This window comes from Chiloscyllium plagiosum, unplaced genomic scaffold (assembly GCF_037043375.1).
Source record: "Chiloscyllium plagiosum isolate Xiang-an unplaced genomic scaffold, Cpla_swu_hap1 HiC_scaffold_20, whole genome shotgun sequence".
NCBI lineage: Eukaryota > Metazoa > Chordata > Chondrichthyes > Orectolobiformes > Hemiscylliidae > Chiloscyllium > Chiloscyllium plagiosum.
The window spans coordinates 37890664-37903891 of NW_028270158.1; the positions used below are offsets into that span (position 1 = coordinate 37890664).

Consider the following 13228-nt stretch of genomic DNA (forward strand, 5'->3'; position numbering starts at 1 on the left):
AGAGGTTGAATAGGCTGGGGCTGTTTTCTCTGGAATGTCGGAGGCTGAGGTGTGACCTTATAAACATTTATAAAATCATGAGGGGCATGGATAGGGTAAATGGATGAGGTCTTTTCCCCAGTGTGGGGGTGTCCAGAACTAGAAGGCATATGTTTAAGAGGAGAGGGGAAAGATACAAAAGACATCTCAGGGACAACGATTTCATGTATAGGGTGGTGCATGCACAGAATGAACTGCCAGAGGAAGTGATGGAGGCTGGTACAAGACAACATTTAAAAGGCATCTGGGTGGGTATATGAATAGAAAGGGTTTAGAGGGATATTAGTCAAATGCTGGCAAATGGGACTAGATTTATACAGGATATCTGGTCAGAATGGACGAGTTGGACCAAAGGGTTTGTTTTTATGCTGTATATCTATATGACTCTGGTCACACTTTCCAGCATTTGGCTCATAGCTTTGAATGTTATGACATTCAATGTCCATCCAGTACTTTTTAAAGGTTGTGAGGCTTCCTGCCTCAATTACCCTCCCATACTGTGCATTCCAAACTCCCAACACCCTTTGAGTGACGAAAGGTTTCTGCAAAACCTCCTACCTTTCACCTTAAAATTACATCCCTTGTTATTGATCTTTCAATTAAGGAGAACAGTTGCTTTCCATCCACCCTGTCAATGCCCCCATAACCTTATACACCTCAACCATGTGCCCCTCAGCCTTCTTTGCTCCAAAGAAAACAATCTAAGTTTATCCAGTCTCTTTTCATAGTTAAACTGCTGCATCCCAGGCAACATCCTGGTGAATCTCCCCTATACCCCTCTCGAACAGTGCAGTGACCAGAACTGTACAAAGTACTCCAGCTGTGCCCTAAACCTAACCAGATTTCTGGACAGCTCCAACATCATCTTCCTGATCTTATAATCTATATCACGATTGATAAAGGCAAGTGTCCTGTATGCCGCCTTAACCAGCCTAACATCCTGTCCTGCTGCCTTCAGGGATCTCTGGACAAGCACTCCAAGATCCCACTGTTCCTGGTGTGCTGCCATTCATTGAGTACTACCTTGATATGTTATTTGTTTCGAAGTGCATCACCTTGCACTTATCAGGGTTATTCCATCTGCTGCTGATCTGCCCATCTATATCCTCCTACAACCTAAGACCTTCTTGCTCACTGTCAACCACCTGGCCAATCTTTGTGTTACACAAATGTACTTATTATCCCTCTGATATTTTCTTCTATTTGGTTTATATCTATCACAAACAATTTGGAAACCAGCACTGATCTCTGTGGTATACTACTGCACACTAATAACACAAACAGCATTCTACCATCAGCCTCTGTTTCCTACCATTAAGCTAGTTTTGGATATAACTTGTCAAGTTCTCCTGGATCCACGTGCTTTTACCTTTTTTATCAATCCCCCATGTGGGACCTTGTCAAAGGCTTTATTGAAATCCACATAAGCAGCAACAACTGCACTACCCTCATCTATATGCCTGGCCACCTCCTTGAAAAATTCAATCAGATTTGTTAGGCATGATTCCTTCTGACACAGTCATGCTGACTATCCCTGATTTCCCTGCTCTATCTCAACCATCTTTCTTGAAGAGTAGAACTACAGTACCTGTCCTCCAGTCCTCTGGCACCTCCCTGAGACCAGAGAGAAGTTAAAAGTTTGGGTCAGAGCCCTTATAATTTCCTCCCTCATCTCCCACAGTAGCCTAAACCCCGTCACAGAAGGAGACATTGACATTGATGACCGAAACCTTGGTCAAAATAAGTTTCAAGGTGTGTCTGAAACTGAAAAGGGATGATAGAGAAGCAAAGATGTTTAGGAAGGGAATTCCAGAACTTAGGGCTGAATTTTACCAAAAATCAGCTAAGTGTTAACTTTGGGGAGCTTTGTGGAGTGTTACTCTCTATGAGCTCCATCAGGCTATCTCACAACCTTCTATGCAGCCATATGTCACTGTGGCACTGCACTCATGCTTCCTTGTGGGTGACAGTACTCAGCACTGCCAGGAGCTTATGATGTGACAATCTCAACGAAGTGTTTATACAAACTACAGTTGTCTGCACCTTGGGACAGCCAGCAATGCTGTCAAATTCCACTGTTTAAGCTGCATTGACATGGTCACAGGTAAACAAATGGAACAGTGTGATCTGATGCAAATTGCATCAGTAATGACCTTGATTCATATTCTAATTGAGAGATTCCACACAGGTACACAGTGGATCCTTGAAGCAGTCAGTTGCATACAAAGTTAGTGCAGCTGTTACCTTGATGGCCTTTGGTGGGATGGCCACCTACCCTTAAGGTCCTGATCCAGCAGATGATACCATTCTTTCACAATATCTTGGGTCATCCTCAGTCTGCAACAGAAACAGAGAAACTCTGAGCCCCATGTATCTCCTTGGCACCTAGAGGACCTTCTGCTATGATTTCTTCATTTGGAGACTAATCATCTGCCACTGGAAGTTCCTGCTGGTCCTCGTCTGTCTACCATAGTTGTTCATCCTCAATTTCTCTGCATCTTCAATGTTGCCTGAATGATGATAATCCTGTGACTGGATCCACAGGTCATGGATCCAGTGAACCTGTATGAGGAATATCAGAAACAGAACATGTTCTTAGTAATGTGGGCAGCAAACATTCTCAGAATACATGAGTGACAGTTAAACATAGTTCTCTATGCAGTGTGGCATGGAGGATTGTGATGAGGAGAGCCATAGAATGTGTCTATTTGGATTGTTGACATAGTGAATTGATTCTAATGGATGAATATAAGCCATAGCATGCAAATGTAGTCAGAGATTGTAAATACATTAGGATTACTGAAACTTTGATCCCCCTGCCACCCCTTGCATCACCCAAGAAAGACAGCTTTACAAAAGATCATTTGGCAAATACTTGCAGTCCAAAGTGAAAGTAAATCAGGCATAATCCTATTGGTACTGGATAATTGTTTGGATAGAAATAATGCGCAATGGTAAGGTGAAAAAAGCAGGAGACTGGCAATAGTAATGATGCTCATTTGAAGAACTGGTAGACTCACAATGGACTGAATGGCCGCTCTGCGCCAAAATACTTCATTGATCCTATGATTCAGTAAAAGGTGTCAATATTTGCTCGAAACTGCAGCATTAAAATGGATAACTGTATTCCAAGTGAGTCAGAAATGTGCTGTCATGGTGCGATGAGGCAGGTGCATGTGTGATTTCAATCTCTGAGGTAGGAGAGGGGTAGTGGTTGCTGTTCGTGGCCCATGTTTGAGGTATCAGGGAATGCTGGTCAAGGTGGAGACCCAGAGGCGTGACTGGTGAGTTGGAACCACTGGGTGTCTGCTTTCATGTCACAAATTGTCGTTGTCTAGACTCTCGGCCACATCGGAAAATAGCAACTGTATCTAAAAGAGGTTTTTCTCTCACCATCAAGAACCTAATTTTAATGATTTTCCCATATTTTATCAATGGATTAACTGTTGCCATGACATTTGGAGGCTGGGAAAATTCGACTCTTAATGTTCAGGCAGCTAAAAGGATGGTCACCAATGGTGGAGCAGTTAAAATTGGGAATGTTGAAGAGTCTAGGATTAGAGAAATACAAATATCTCAGAGGATTGTGGAAAGGGGGAAGATTATAGACATAGAGAAAAACCAGGCTATGGAGGGATTTGAAACAGGCGAACCTTAAAATCATGACTTTGCTTAACTGGGAACTATTCAGTTGGAAGAAAGTATGGGGGAAGGTAACGGGTCTCATGGGCTAAATGAATTGGACCGAGCCTGGAAAGAGAAACTGAAGAAAGATAAGAAGAATCATGGCTGTTAGTTATTTTTATTTTATGTAACATGCTGTTTTTTCTACTTCCTCTTGAAATGATTTGCAAGAAACACCTAACTTTCCTTAGATATCCCTTTTGATGCCTCATTAAAACCAATACTCTCCATATTTTATACTTAGGGGTTGGTTAACTCAGTTGACTGGAGAGCTGATCTGAGTAATGCCAACAGCAAGGGTTCAATTCCTGTACCCAGCTGGGGTCATCATGAAAGTCCAGCCTTCACAACATCACCTCCTACCTGAGTTGTGGTGAACCTCAGGTTAAACTCACTACCAATTCTCTCCCTACTAATTATTTTGTAAATTAAAATGATTAACTAATTTATGAAAGGACAGTGGCGACGTTACCTTTCATAACTGCACTAAATCTAGCTATTCCATTTTGCCCCCTTCAGAACATAGATGCCGTGAATTTCTTTTGTGACTACGAGGAAAGCCGGGGAAATTACTTGGTGGACGTTGATGGCAATAGGATGCTTGACCTTTACACACAGATCTCTTCAATCCCCATTGGTAAGGACTACATTTTATACTAGAAACTCCATTCAACAGAAGAGGTACTTTTAAATCTGATTTCTTAGATAAATGTCTTCAGGTAAAATATCATTATTCACGGAGATTACAAATGGGCTAATTTGCAGGGACTTAAATCAATGATGTACCTGTACCAACCATTGAAACTTTCATATACTGTTCTTCTATTTTTGGAACATGATTGAGATTACCAATTGTGCTGAATTGTTCTCAAGGGAGTATGACTATGAGAAACCATGGTGATTTTTCTGATTAACAACTGCTGGTAACCCATCAGGTGTCCATTGAAATTGGCCTGTAGACTATACTGGTATAGGAGGCAGCTATAGGGTTCTGGGCTAAAGTGTTTCTCATTTGTATTTCATTTCTTTGCCCATCTTCTCTACACTGCACAATACTTAGAATTGCCTGCCAGCCAAATCATGGGCTATTTAATGTTAATCTTGGTTTTAAATACTCACGTAGACCGTTAGTGACCTACCATGATCTCCTTCTAGTCTTTTAAACTAAAAAGACTTGACAGCGTACCCATCAAACACTGCCTGGACAGGGATAGCACGGTGTTAGATATAGAGTAAAGCTCCTTCCACTCGTTGAACTAAAAGTAAACTGAAAGTAAAGTTCTCTTGATTCTTACTAAAACAGGAAGTCAAAAATACTAATAATGAAGCTGTGCTGGGACACCGTATCGAAATCAAACATAAATTAATAGTTGAATGGAAGCTTTTATAGAATAAAACAGAAATGCACTAAATTAAAATAACAGTGTAGTGTGATGCTGCACTTCAGTCCCTGAGTGCACACCAGTCTCTAAAGGTCTCTTACCTTACCAGTGATCATCGCATGCTCCCTCTCCAGGGACACCAAGCAAAGTTGAGTTGATGAACTTTTCAACTAGGGAAATTCATGTATAGGATATGGGTGTCACCAACTAGGCCAACATTTATTGCCCATCCCTATAGCACAGCTAAGAGAAATCCACATTTCTGTGGGTCTGGAATCACCTATAGGCCAGACCAGGTAAGGGTGGCAGATTCCCTCCCTGAAGGACATTTGTTAACCAGATGGGTATTTCCCCCAACAATTCCATGGTCATCATTAGACTCTTAATTCCATATTTGTTATTGAATTCAAATTCCACCATCTGCCACCAGTCCCAGAACATTTCCTGCATCTCTGTATTAACAGTCTATTGATAATACCACTAGGCCATCACCTCTGCTGCTTTTGTTGTAGGTCTTTCTGCCCTGACACCACTAGCTGAAGTGTGAGCCACTCCATGAACATTTCAAAATGGCCATCACAGCAGCTGGGAGCAGGATACAGCCTGTCTTTCCCACCCCATTTGGATTATATAGTGTATTTCTAAATATACCCTTGCTTGTTACTGTAATTGCCAATGATAAAGGAGAAATAAAACAATGATCAAATCTGAGAACAAGCTCTGAACTGGCAAATATCCCACTATGACTAATTACTGGCTGTGGAAAAGTCAACTGCTGCAGCCTCCTGAAATAGTTATGATCAGATTTGACAGCCTGAGTCCAAATACTAAACCCTATGGCAGGTGCAAAAAATGTTTTTCTCTAAACATGTGTTTAACAAAACTGAGAGTATTTAAATATGTCCAAACTCACCATTTCTGTCAATCTTAGTACTTGGTTAAAAACACTCAAATTCTTCATTTGAGTCAATTCCATTTTTATTTAGAGAATGCAAACCTCTGAAGCCAGGTGATAACCTCCTCATTGGCAGAGTCTAACGTAATCCATAAAGGGTCTATTGCACATTATTGTTTGTGTCTTTCCACAAGTCTATGAGGGGTTTGCACTGAGTCCTGGTGGTGGAGGGTTGGATGCACAGAGACCCTGGGATTTTTGTACGAGTTGAATATGAATGTTAACATGAGGTTTTTCTCATTCTCATGGAAATCTGTCCAAACTTTGTGAAGAAAATCTGTTTTCACATCAATATCCAACACTGTCCATGACAGACAGGCAACATTAACTTTCTATAGAGTATAACTTTCTATAAAGTAGACCATATTCAGTTTCTGAATTTTGGAATTCCTGACGGATCATTTTTTTCAACTATTCATCTATCAACCTAAGCAGCACCATCAGTCTGTAACTGTCCATAATCATCAGTGTCATTCAGTCTGTCGTTATTCTGCAAATAAACAAAATAACTAATTAAATTCAAATCTTAAATAAAAATCCAAGATATAATAAAGTTCAACACCATCTCTCTTCATCCAAAATAAAATATTGATTGGAAAATCTTATAAGCAATGTGGTCTGTGGCAAGATCTGTGTTACAATCAGATAAGATGGTCCCTTTGCCCAAGCTGCATGAGATTCTCCCTTAGGCAGAGACAAGTTCTCAATTGACACTATGTTGCTTGTTAACAATCCCACGTGTCATAAACAGCAATCTTACCAAACCTGCGGTGGGAAAACTCAACATGAAATTCAGTGAGGCACAGCAGGTGGGAGAGAGGAGAAGAAGGGCTTGTAGGGCCCACAGCTGACATTCATGGACATGCTTTGACTTTTTCATGAAGGCTTGCTTGTCTCTGAGCTTGTTAATGAAATTCCTCATCACCAGGAACACAGGGTCATCTCCTGCCAGGGTCTGAGCAGGTACCGCCTGTCTGATTGCTAATAGCCTGAGGTGTTTATCCCTCAGCTATCCATGCAACTGTCGGTGTGAGTTTTTCAGCAGTCTCCTGTTCAACACTCCCTTCACCTATTGAGCCCACTGACATTTTGGTAATATCACTGGTGAGGAGTCTCATCCTTGCAATGGTTCCTCCATGCCTTGAATGGCGTCTTACTCTTGAAAAGATTGAGGAGGTCTCCCTCAAGGACATGGATGCCTCTTGGCTCATATCCATGGCACACTGACTGGAAACTGCAAAAGGCAGAAAGTGTCACAGCCAATGGTTAGAGATGGCAACCACTACAGATCGCTGTGTACCTGGAGAAAGTCAGCATTTCAGTATTGCTACAAGCTGTACTTATTCAGTGATAGGAACATAGATGTCAATACACTTCCACAAGACCCAGTCTTCTCCAGCTAGGGCAAGTATCCTCTCTCCATGAGGGAAAGGACTCTGAATTGGAACCTTTCCACCAGTTCATCTTCATTTGGTCAGTTGCTAGAATGACAATATGGGCAGAAAAATGGAAAGTGAATCAGTCTGCATTCTATGCTGTGATAATCATGTAAACTTTGGGTTCTACACAAGTGAAGGTGGCACATCTGTTAGTGGTGTTCTACATGAGGTGTTTGAGAGAGTGAAAGGGCAATGTAGAGGGTTATTAAAGTGGGAGGATTGGGGGTTAAGGGAAGTGAGTAAGGGAAGATGTTGCATGCAACAAAGAATGTGGCAGAGCAGAAGCCTTGGTGGGAGTCAAGTGTAGTAGCAGAAAAAAAAAGTGAATGTGAGGTAGCACAAAAATAAGTATGGCACTTACCATTGTAGAAGAGAAAAGGTCATTGATCTTCTTGAGGCACTGCTGTTCAGCCCTCCAAACTCTGGACAGGGTACTGACCTGGGTGGCAATACCTGACCAGGCAAACGTCATGTGGTAGTGCATGCTCCTCTGTCTGTCCTACAGGAAGAGGACAGCTCTCCTGAACATGATCCCATCAATCAGGACCTTCAGATCCCATCAGAGAAATTCAGGGCCACATTCCCCTGTCCAGTCACCAGCCACGAGCAAGGCACATGCCAGCATTCCTGCAGGTGCAAGCTCTTGCAGATGGTGCAGCCACAAGGAATGCTGGTATCTTGATGAATGTGCGATGAGTGGAAAGCTCTTGTAAGAGTGCATAGTAAGATGGAACAGAGGCAGCATTGTGATACACAGCATTGGATCAGCAGCAGCAACTAACTTGATGTGTTTGGTAAGACAGGTTGAGAAAACCCATCTGGCCTCACTCCTCCAAATCTGACAAGATTTTTACTGAGCCAAACGAAAATTAAGATTCCATCCGATGTCATAAGACTATCGTTACACAATCCTGAAATTTTGCTTGATTAGCACTGTATAGAATGCAGAATTGATTTATTTTCCATTTTGCATAGATGAGTGGAATCCTGCTGGAATTCACTCTCTCAGCCTCATACTGAATAATTTAAATAATTATTAAATTATTTACTAACTTTACTAATGTAAAAATCAAGAGATATTTATTTTGATCTTGAAATTCAAATCTTCCTGTACATTAACTTTGACTCAAAATATTTTATATCCCATAGTTCTGTTTTTTGCCACTATGTAGTGCATGATAGATAAGATATTCACCCAGAAATTGCACATTAGATGTTTGAACAAATCAGGCAGCATCATCATCTGATGGATCTAGTGGAACTCTAAACAACAATTTCTGCTACAGAAAGCACACATCTGGTTCAAGCTGAAAATAGGATCTCTTTGCTCCAAGTTGACAATTAAAAGTCAAATCAATTTGTTTTCAGTCCTGGTTATTTGAGGAGTGTGAATGGTGTATTCTTTGGATAAAATGTAATGTATGCCGATTGATAAGCAACATCTTGAATTTAATATTCTCATCAGTTTGCACATCCTTCCAATGCCTCACCTCACTCTACCTCTGCAATCTTCTCCAAAGCCAGTGACAGACATTTATCTTGACCACACCAAGATATCTGTACTCCTCCATTTCTGTCCTGAAGCCAGAGGTTTGCTGTAACTTTATTGTGTATGAAAATGTCCATTTTAGTTCACTCAGGATAAAATCGATAACATTTCATTTAAACATGCAAACAACATACAGGAATGATAAAGGGAATTCTGCACGCACTGTCACCTGTTGTCTGTTTTTAAAATGATCTCCACACTTTTTTTTATTCACTAGTGGGATATGGGTGTTGCAGGCTGGCGAGCAATTATTGCCTGTCTGTAGTTGCCCTTGAGAAGGTGCTGGTGAGATGCCTTCTTGAACCACTACAGTCCACATGCTGTAGGAAGACACACAATGTCATTCGCAGTGGATTCCAGGACTTTGACCTAGCAACACTGAAGGAACAGCAATTTATTTCCAAGTCAAAATGGTGAGTGGCTTGGAAGGGAATTTTCACATGGTGATGTTCCCGTGTATCTGCTGCCTGCAATGGAAGTGGGCATGGGTTTAGAAAGTGCTGTCTAAGGATCGTTAGTGAATTTCTACAGTGAATCATGTAGACAGTACACACTGGTGCTACTGAGCGTCAGTGGTGGTGTTAATCAAGCGGACAGCTTTGTCCTGGAAGGTGTTAAGCTTTTTGAGTATTATTAGAGCTCATCCAGGCATGTGGGAAGTATTCCAACACGTGCCTTGTAGTTGATGGACAGGCTTTGGGAGTCAGGAGATGAGTTATTTGCCACAGTATTCTTAGCCTCTGACTTGCTCTTCACGCCATTGTGTTTATGTGATGATTCCATTTGGGTTTCTGGTCAATGGTAATTCCAAGAATGTTGGTAATAGGGTATTCAGTGATAGTAGCACCATTGAATACCATGGGGCAGTGGTTAGATTGTCTTTTGTTGGAGATGATCATTGTCTGGCAATGCGTGTGGCATGAACGTTAGTTTCCTCTTGTCCACCCAAGCCTGGATATTGTCCAGGTATTACTGCATTTGAACATGGACTGCTTCAGTATCTGAGGAGTTATGAATGGTACTGAACATTATGCAATCATCAGTGAACATCCTCACTTCTGACCTAATGATAGAGGGAAGGTCATTGAAGCAGCTGAAGATGGTTGGGCCTAGGACACTACCCTAAGAACTCCAACAGAGGTGTTCTGGAGATGAGATGACTGACCTCTAACACCCACAACAATCTTCTTCTGTGCCAGGTATGACTTCAACCACTGGAGAGTTTGCCCCCTAATACTCATTAATTCCAGTTTTACTAGGGCTCCTTGATACCACACCCAGTCAAATGCAGTCTTGATGTCAAGGGCTGTTACTCTCAACTCACATCTGGAATTCAATTGTTTCACCCATATTTGAACCAAGGGCGGTTTGAACCAATGCAATGAGGTCAGGAGCTGAGTAGACCTGGCAGAACCCAAACTGGGCATCACTAAGCAAAAAAATCCCACAGTAGCCCTGTGGGTAAATGCAGTGTGTAATGTGCTATTGAGCCAAGAATTCAGCATTGTTCCTTGGTGGTCAGACTTGTCAAATGATCTCAACTATGTTAATAGAATGTAAAAGTTAGTTGCAGTATCATTTTGCTGAATGGGGAAAATCTGCTTAGGTTCTTGCATTTACTTATTATCTACATGTCCACTGCTAGTATATGTGCATGAATATAGGATTCAAGGATATTGAATTCATGCATTTTCTTTTAAAAATTAAAATGACAGGATAGATACTATAAGCTGAACATTCTTATGTAACTTAGACTAACTGAATCTGATAGGTGATGCTTCCAGTTTGTTATGTAATTTTAATCAGCTGGGAATGTTTTCAATGTTTACAGCATAATAGTTCCTGTTTCATGGATTGTTAAATAGAAAAGTCACCAGTGAAAGAGTAGGCAGTGACAATAAAAATAAAATCACTCACGCATCACAACTCAATGAGAGAGGACATGGTACACTGCACCAGAAGAAAAACACAGGAGAGAGCAGTGTCTAACATTAGGCTGGACTACAGAGAGGAAAACAGAGCATTGATAGACAAATGTTAGGCGTTTGGCAATATTAAATATTATGTATTCAGCCCTAGTATAATAAAGCATGGCAGGCCTATTGATAGATAATGCAACAAGCTGGTGTATGTTTCAATGCACTTTGTGTAGAGTTTGGAGTTTAGTCATTGGTGGACTTATTCTGTTTCATCATGTTGAATTCCTAATTACTACACACCTAAATCCAGCATAAAATTAAATAGAATAACTTACTGTAGTTATTTCTCCCACAGATATAGAACATCGTACTTTTCATGGTCATAATTAGTTGGCAAAGTGAAGCAGTGATAAATGTGATTCTTTTCTTTGGTAGTTATTGGCTTCACAAACATTACTCAACCAAGGTGAAAGTTCCTTCAGGCTGTCAGGTTTGCCTGATTTTCTTTTCTGGACTTACATCACATATTAGCCATGATCCCATTGAATGATAGGCTCGAGCTATCCCTCTCAAAAGTGGAACATGCTAACTGAGGATGAAGTAAAGAGACTCATGAAGCTGAGTTAAATGATTGCATAAGCTAGCTTGCCAAAGTTAAAACACAGTTGTTGAACCCAACAGTAGAGCTATGAGATTGCAGTGCAATGTTGCAACATTATACCTCCAGCTGTAGTCCAGTATTTTCCATAAGAAGAAAAGGTGGTCAAGATTCCCACTTAAAGGATAAGCACCAACGTATGAACTAGGAGATTAATCCATTCAGTTATATTCAATAAGATCATAACTGATCCCTGTTTGTATTTTGAATTCCAAATTCAGATATACATCAAATAGTTTTTGACTCCCTTACCTAACAAGGCTCTGCGACAATAATATAAAACTGCAGATGCTGGAGTTCTGAATCTTCTCTACCTCTGCATTGAAGATATTCAGTGACACCTTTGTCACCATCATCTAAAGTCACATAAACCTTGAATAGAATACTCTGTACATCTCCTTTCTGAAAGGGAGACCTCTAATTTTTAAATGCTGCCCCCCGCCCCCAGTTCTGTACTGCCTCAAGAAAAAACATCCATTCCATGTTCACCTTATCAAGACTGATCAGGATCTCACATTTCAATAGAGTCACCTCTCTTTCTAAACTCCAGTTGGAATAAATCCTATTGGTCCGACATTTTCTCATAACATAATCTATTCATAGAACCTAGAACTGTAAAACATAGGAATGGGCCGTTTTGCCTACGATGCTGTGCCAAACAAGATGCCAAATTAAATTTACCCCTTTTGCCTGCCCTTGTTCCATATCCCTCCATTCCTTGCATATTCATGCATTTATCTAAAAGTCCCTTAACCTCCCCTATCGTATCTGCCTCCACTACCACCTCTGGCAGCACGTTCCAGGTGTTCCAGCTATTAATCCAGTAAACCTCCTCTGCATTAACGGGAAATGGAAGAGGAGGGATCAAAGGAGGCAGAGGATTGGATTACTGTCAAAAGCAGAAAGAGGAAACCTCTCAAGGGCCCCAAAGCCACCCAGCGAAGGGGGAAGCGACACCTACACAACGAGGATACAGGCAGCTCTTCCGACGGTGAGGACGGGCGCAAGGAGGGTTGTCACCAGAGGAAGAGACAGAGCGCCGTAAAAAGGGAAAAAGGAGGGCAGCACTGCCCAAGCAGGAAAAGACGATCCCTCTGAGGGGATGGGTAAAGGCCTCCCCCCACCCGGTGAGAACCAAGAGGTACCCACCGGCCCACAGCTCCAGGTAACTGGGAGCAGTGGTCCTGTGACAGCCCCGCTGTCAGATGGAGAACTGGACCATGCGGACTCTGGGCCCGACTCAAAGACACCAGAGCGGGGAAATGGCTCCAGCGTGGAGCCGGACAGCTACCTCAGCCCTGGGAAGGTCTAGCAGTTTGCCGTGACCACGGGGATGCACACAGCCACACCAGAGGGGCAAGACCAGCAGCAAATGGACACTTAACCTCGTAAACTGTTAAAATGGGGTTAAAAATTGCCAGCATCAATGTGCGTAGCATCAAATCGGCTACGCGATGTGTTTCTACAATGGCCTTCCTGGCCAACATTAAACCCATGTCCTGTTTCTGCAGGAGTGTGGGATACCTCACCTCAGCAGCTACAGGAGATGTTCGAGCTTGTGGGCCCATGGGCCATCAGTTTGGTCGGGGGGAAACAATAGCCG

General features: G+C 41.8%; 1 protein-coding gene across 1 annotated transcript in view; it reads left to right on the forward strand.

Moving 5' to 3' along the window:
- Positions 1-13228, forward strand: part of abat (4-aminobutyrate aminotransferase) — a 177728-nt gene that overhangs the window by 90846 nt on the left and 73654 nt on the right. The window contains exon 5 of the mRNA XM_043711576.2: positions 4243-4360. Within this exon, the coding sequence (XP_043567511.1) occupies positions 4243-4360 (118 nt within the window). The remainder of the gene's footprint in view (positions 1-4242; positions 4361-13228) is intronic.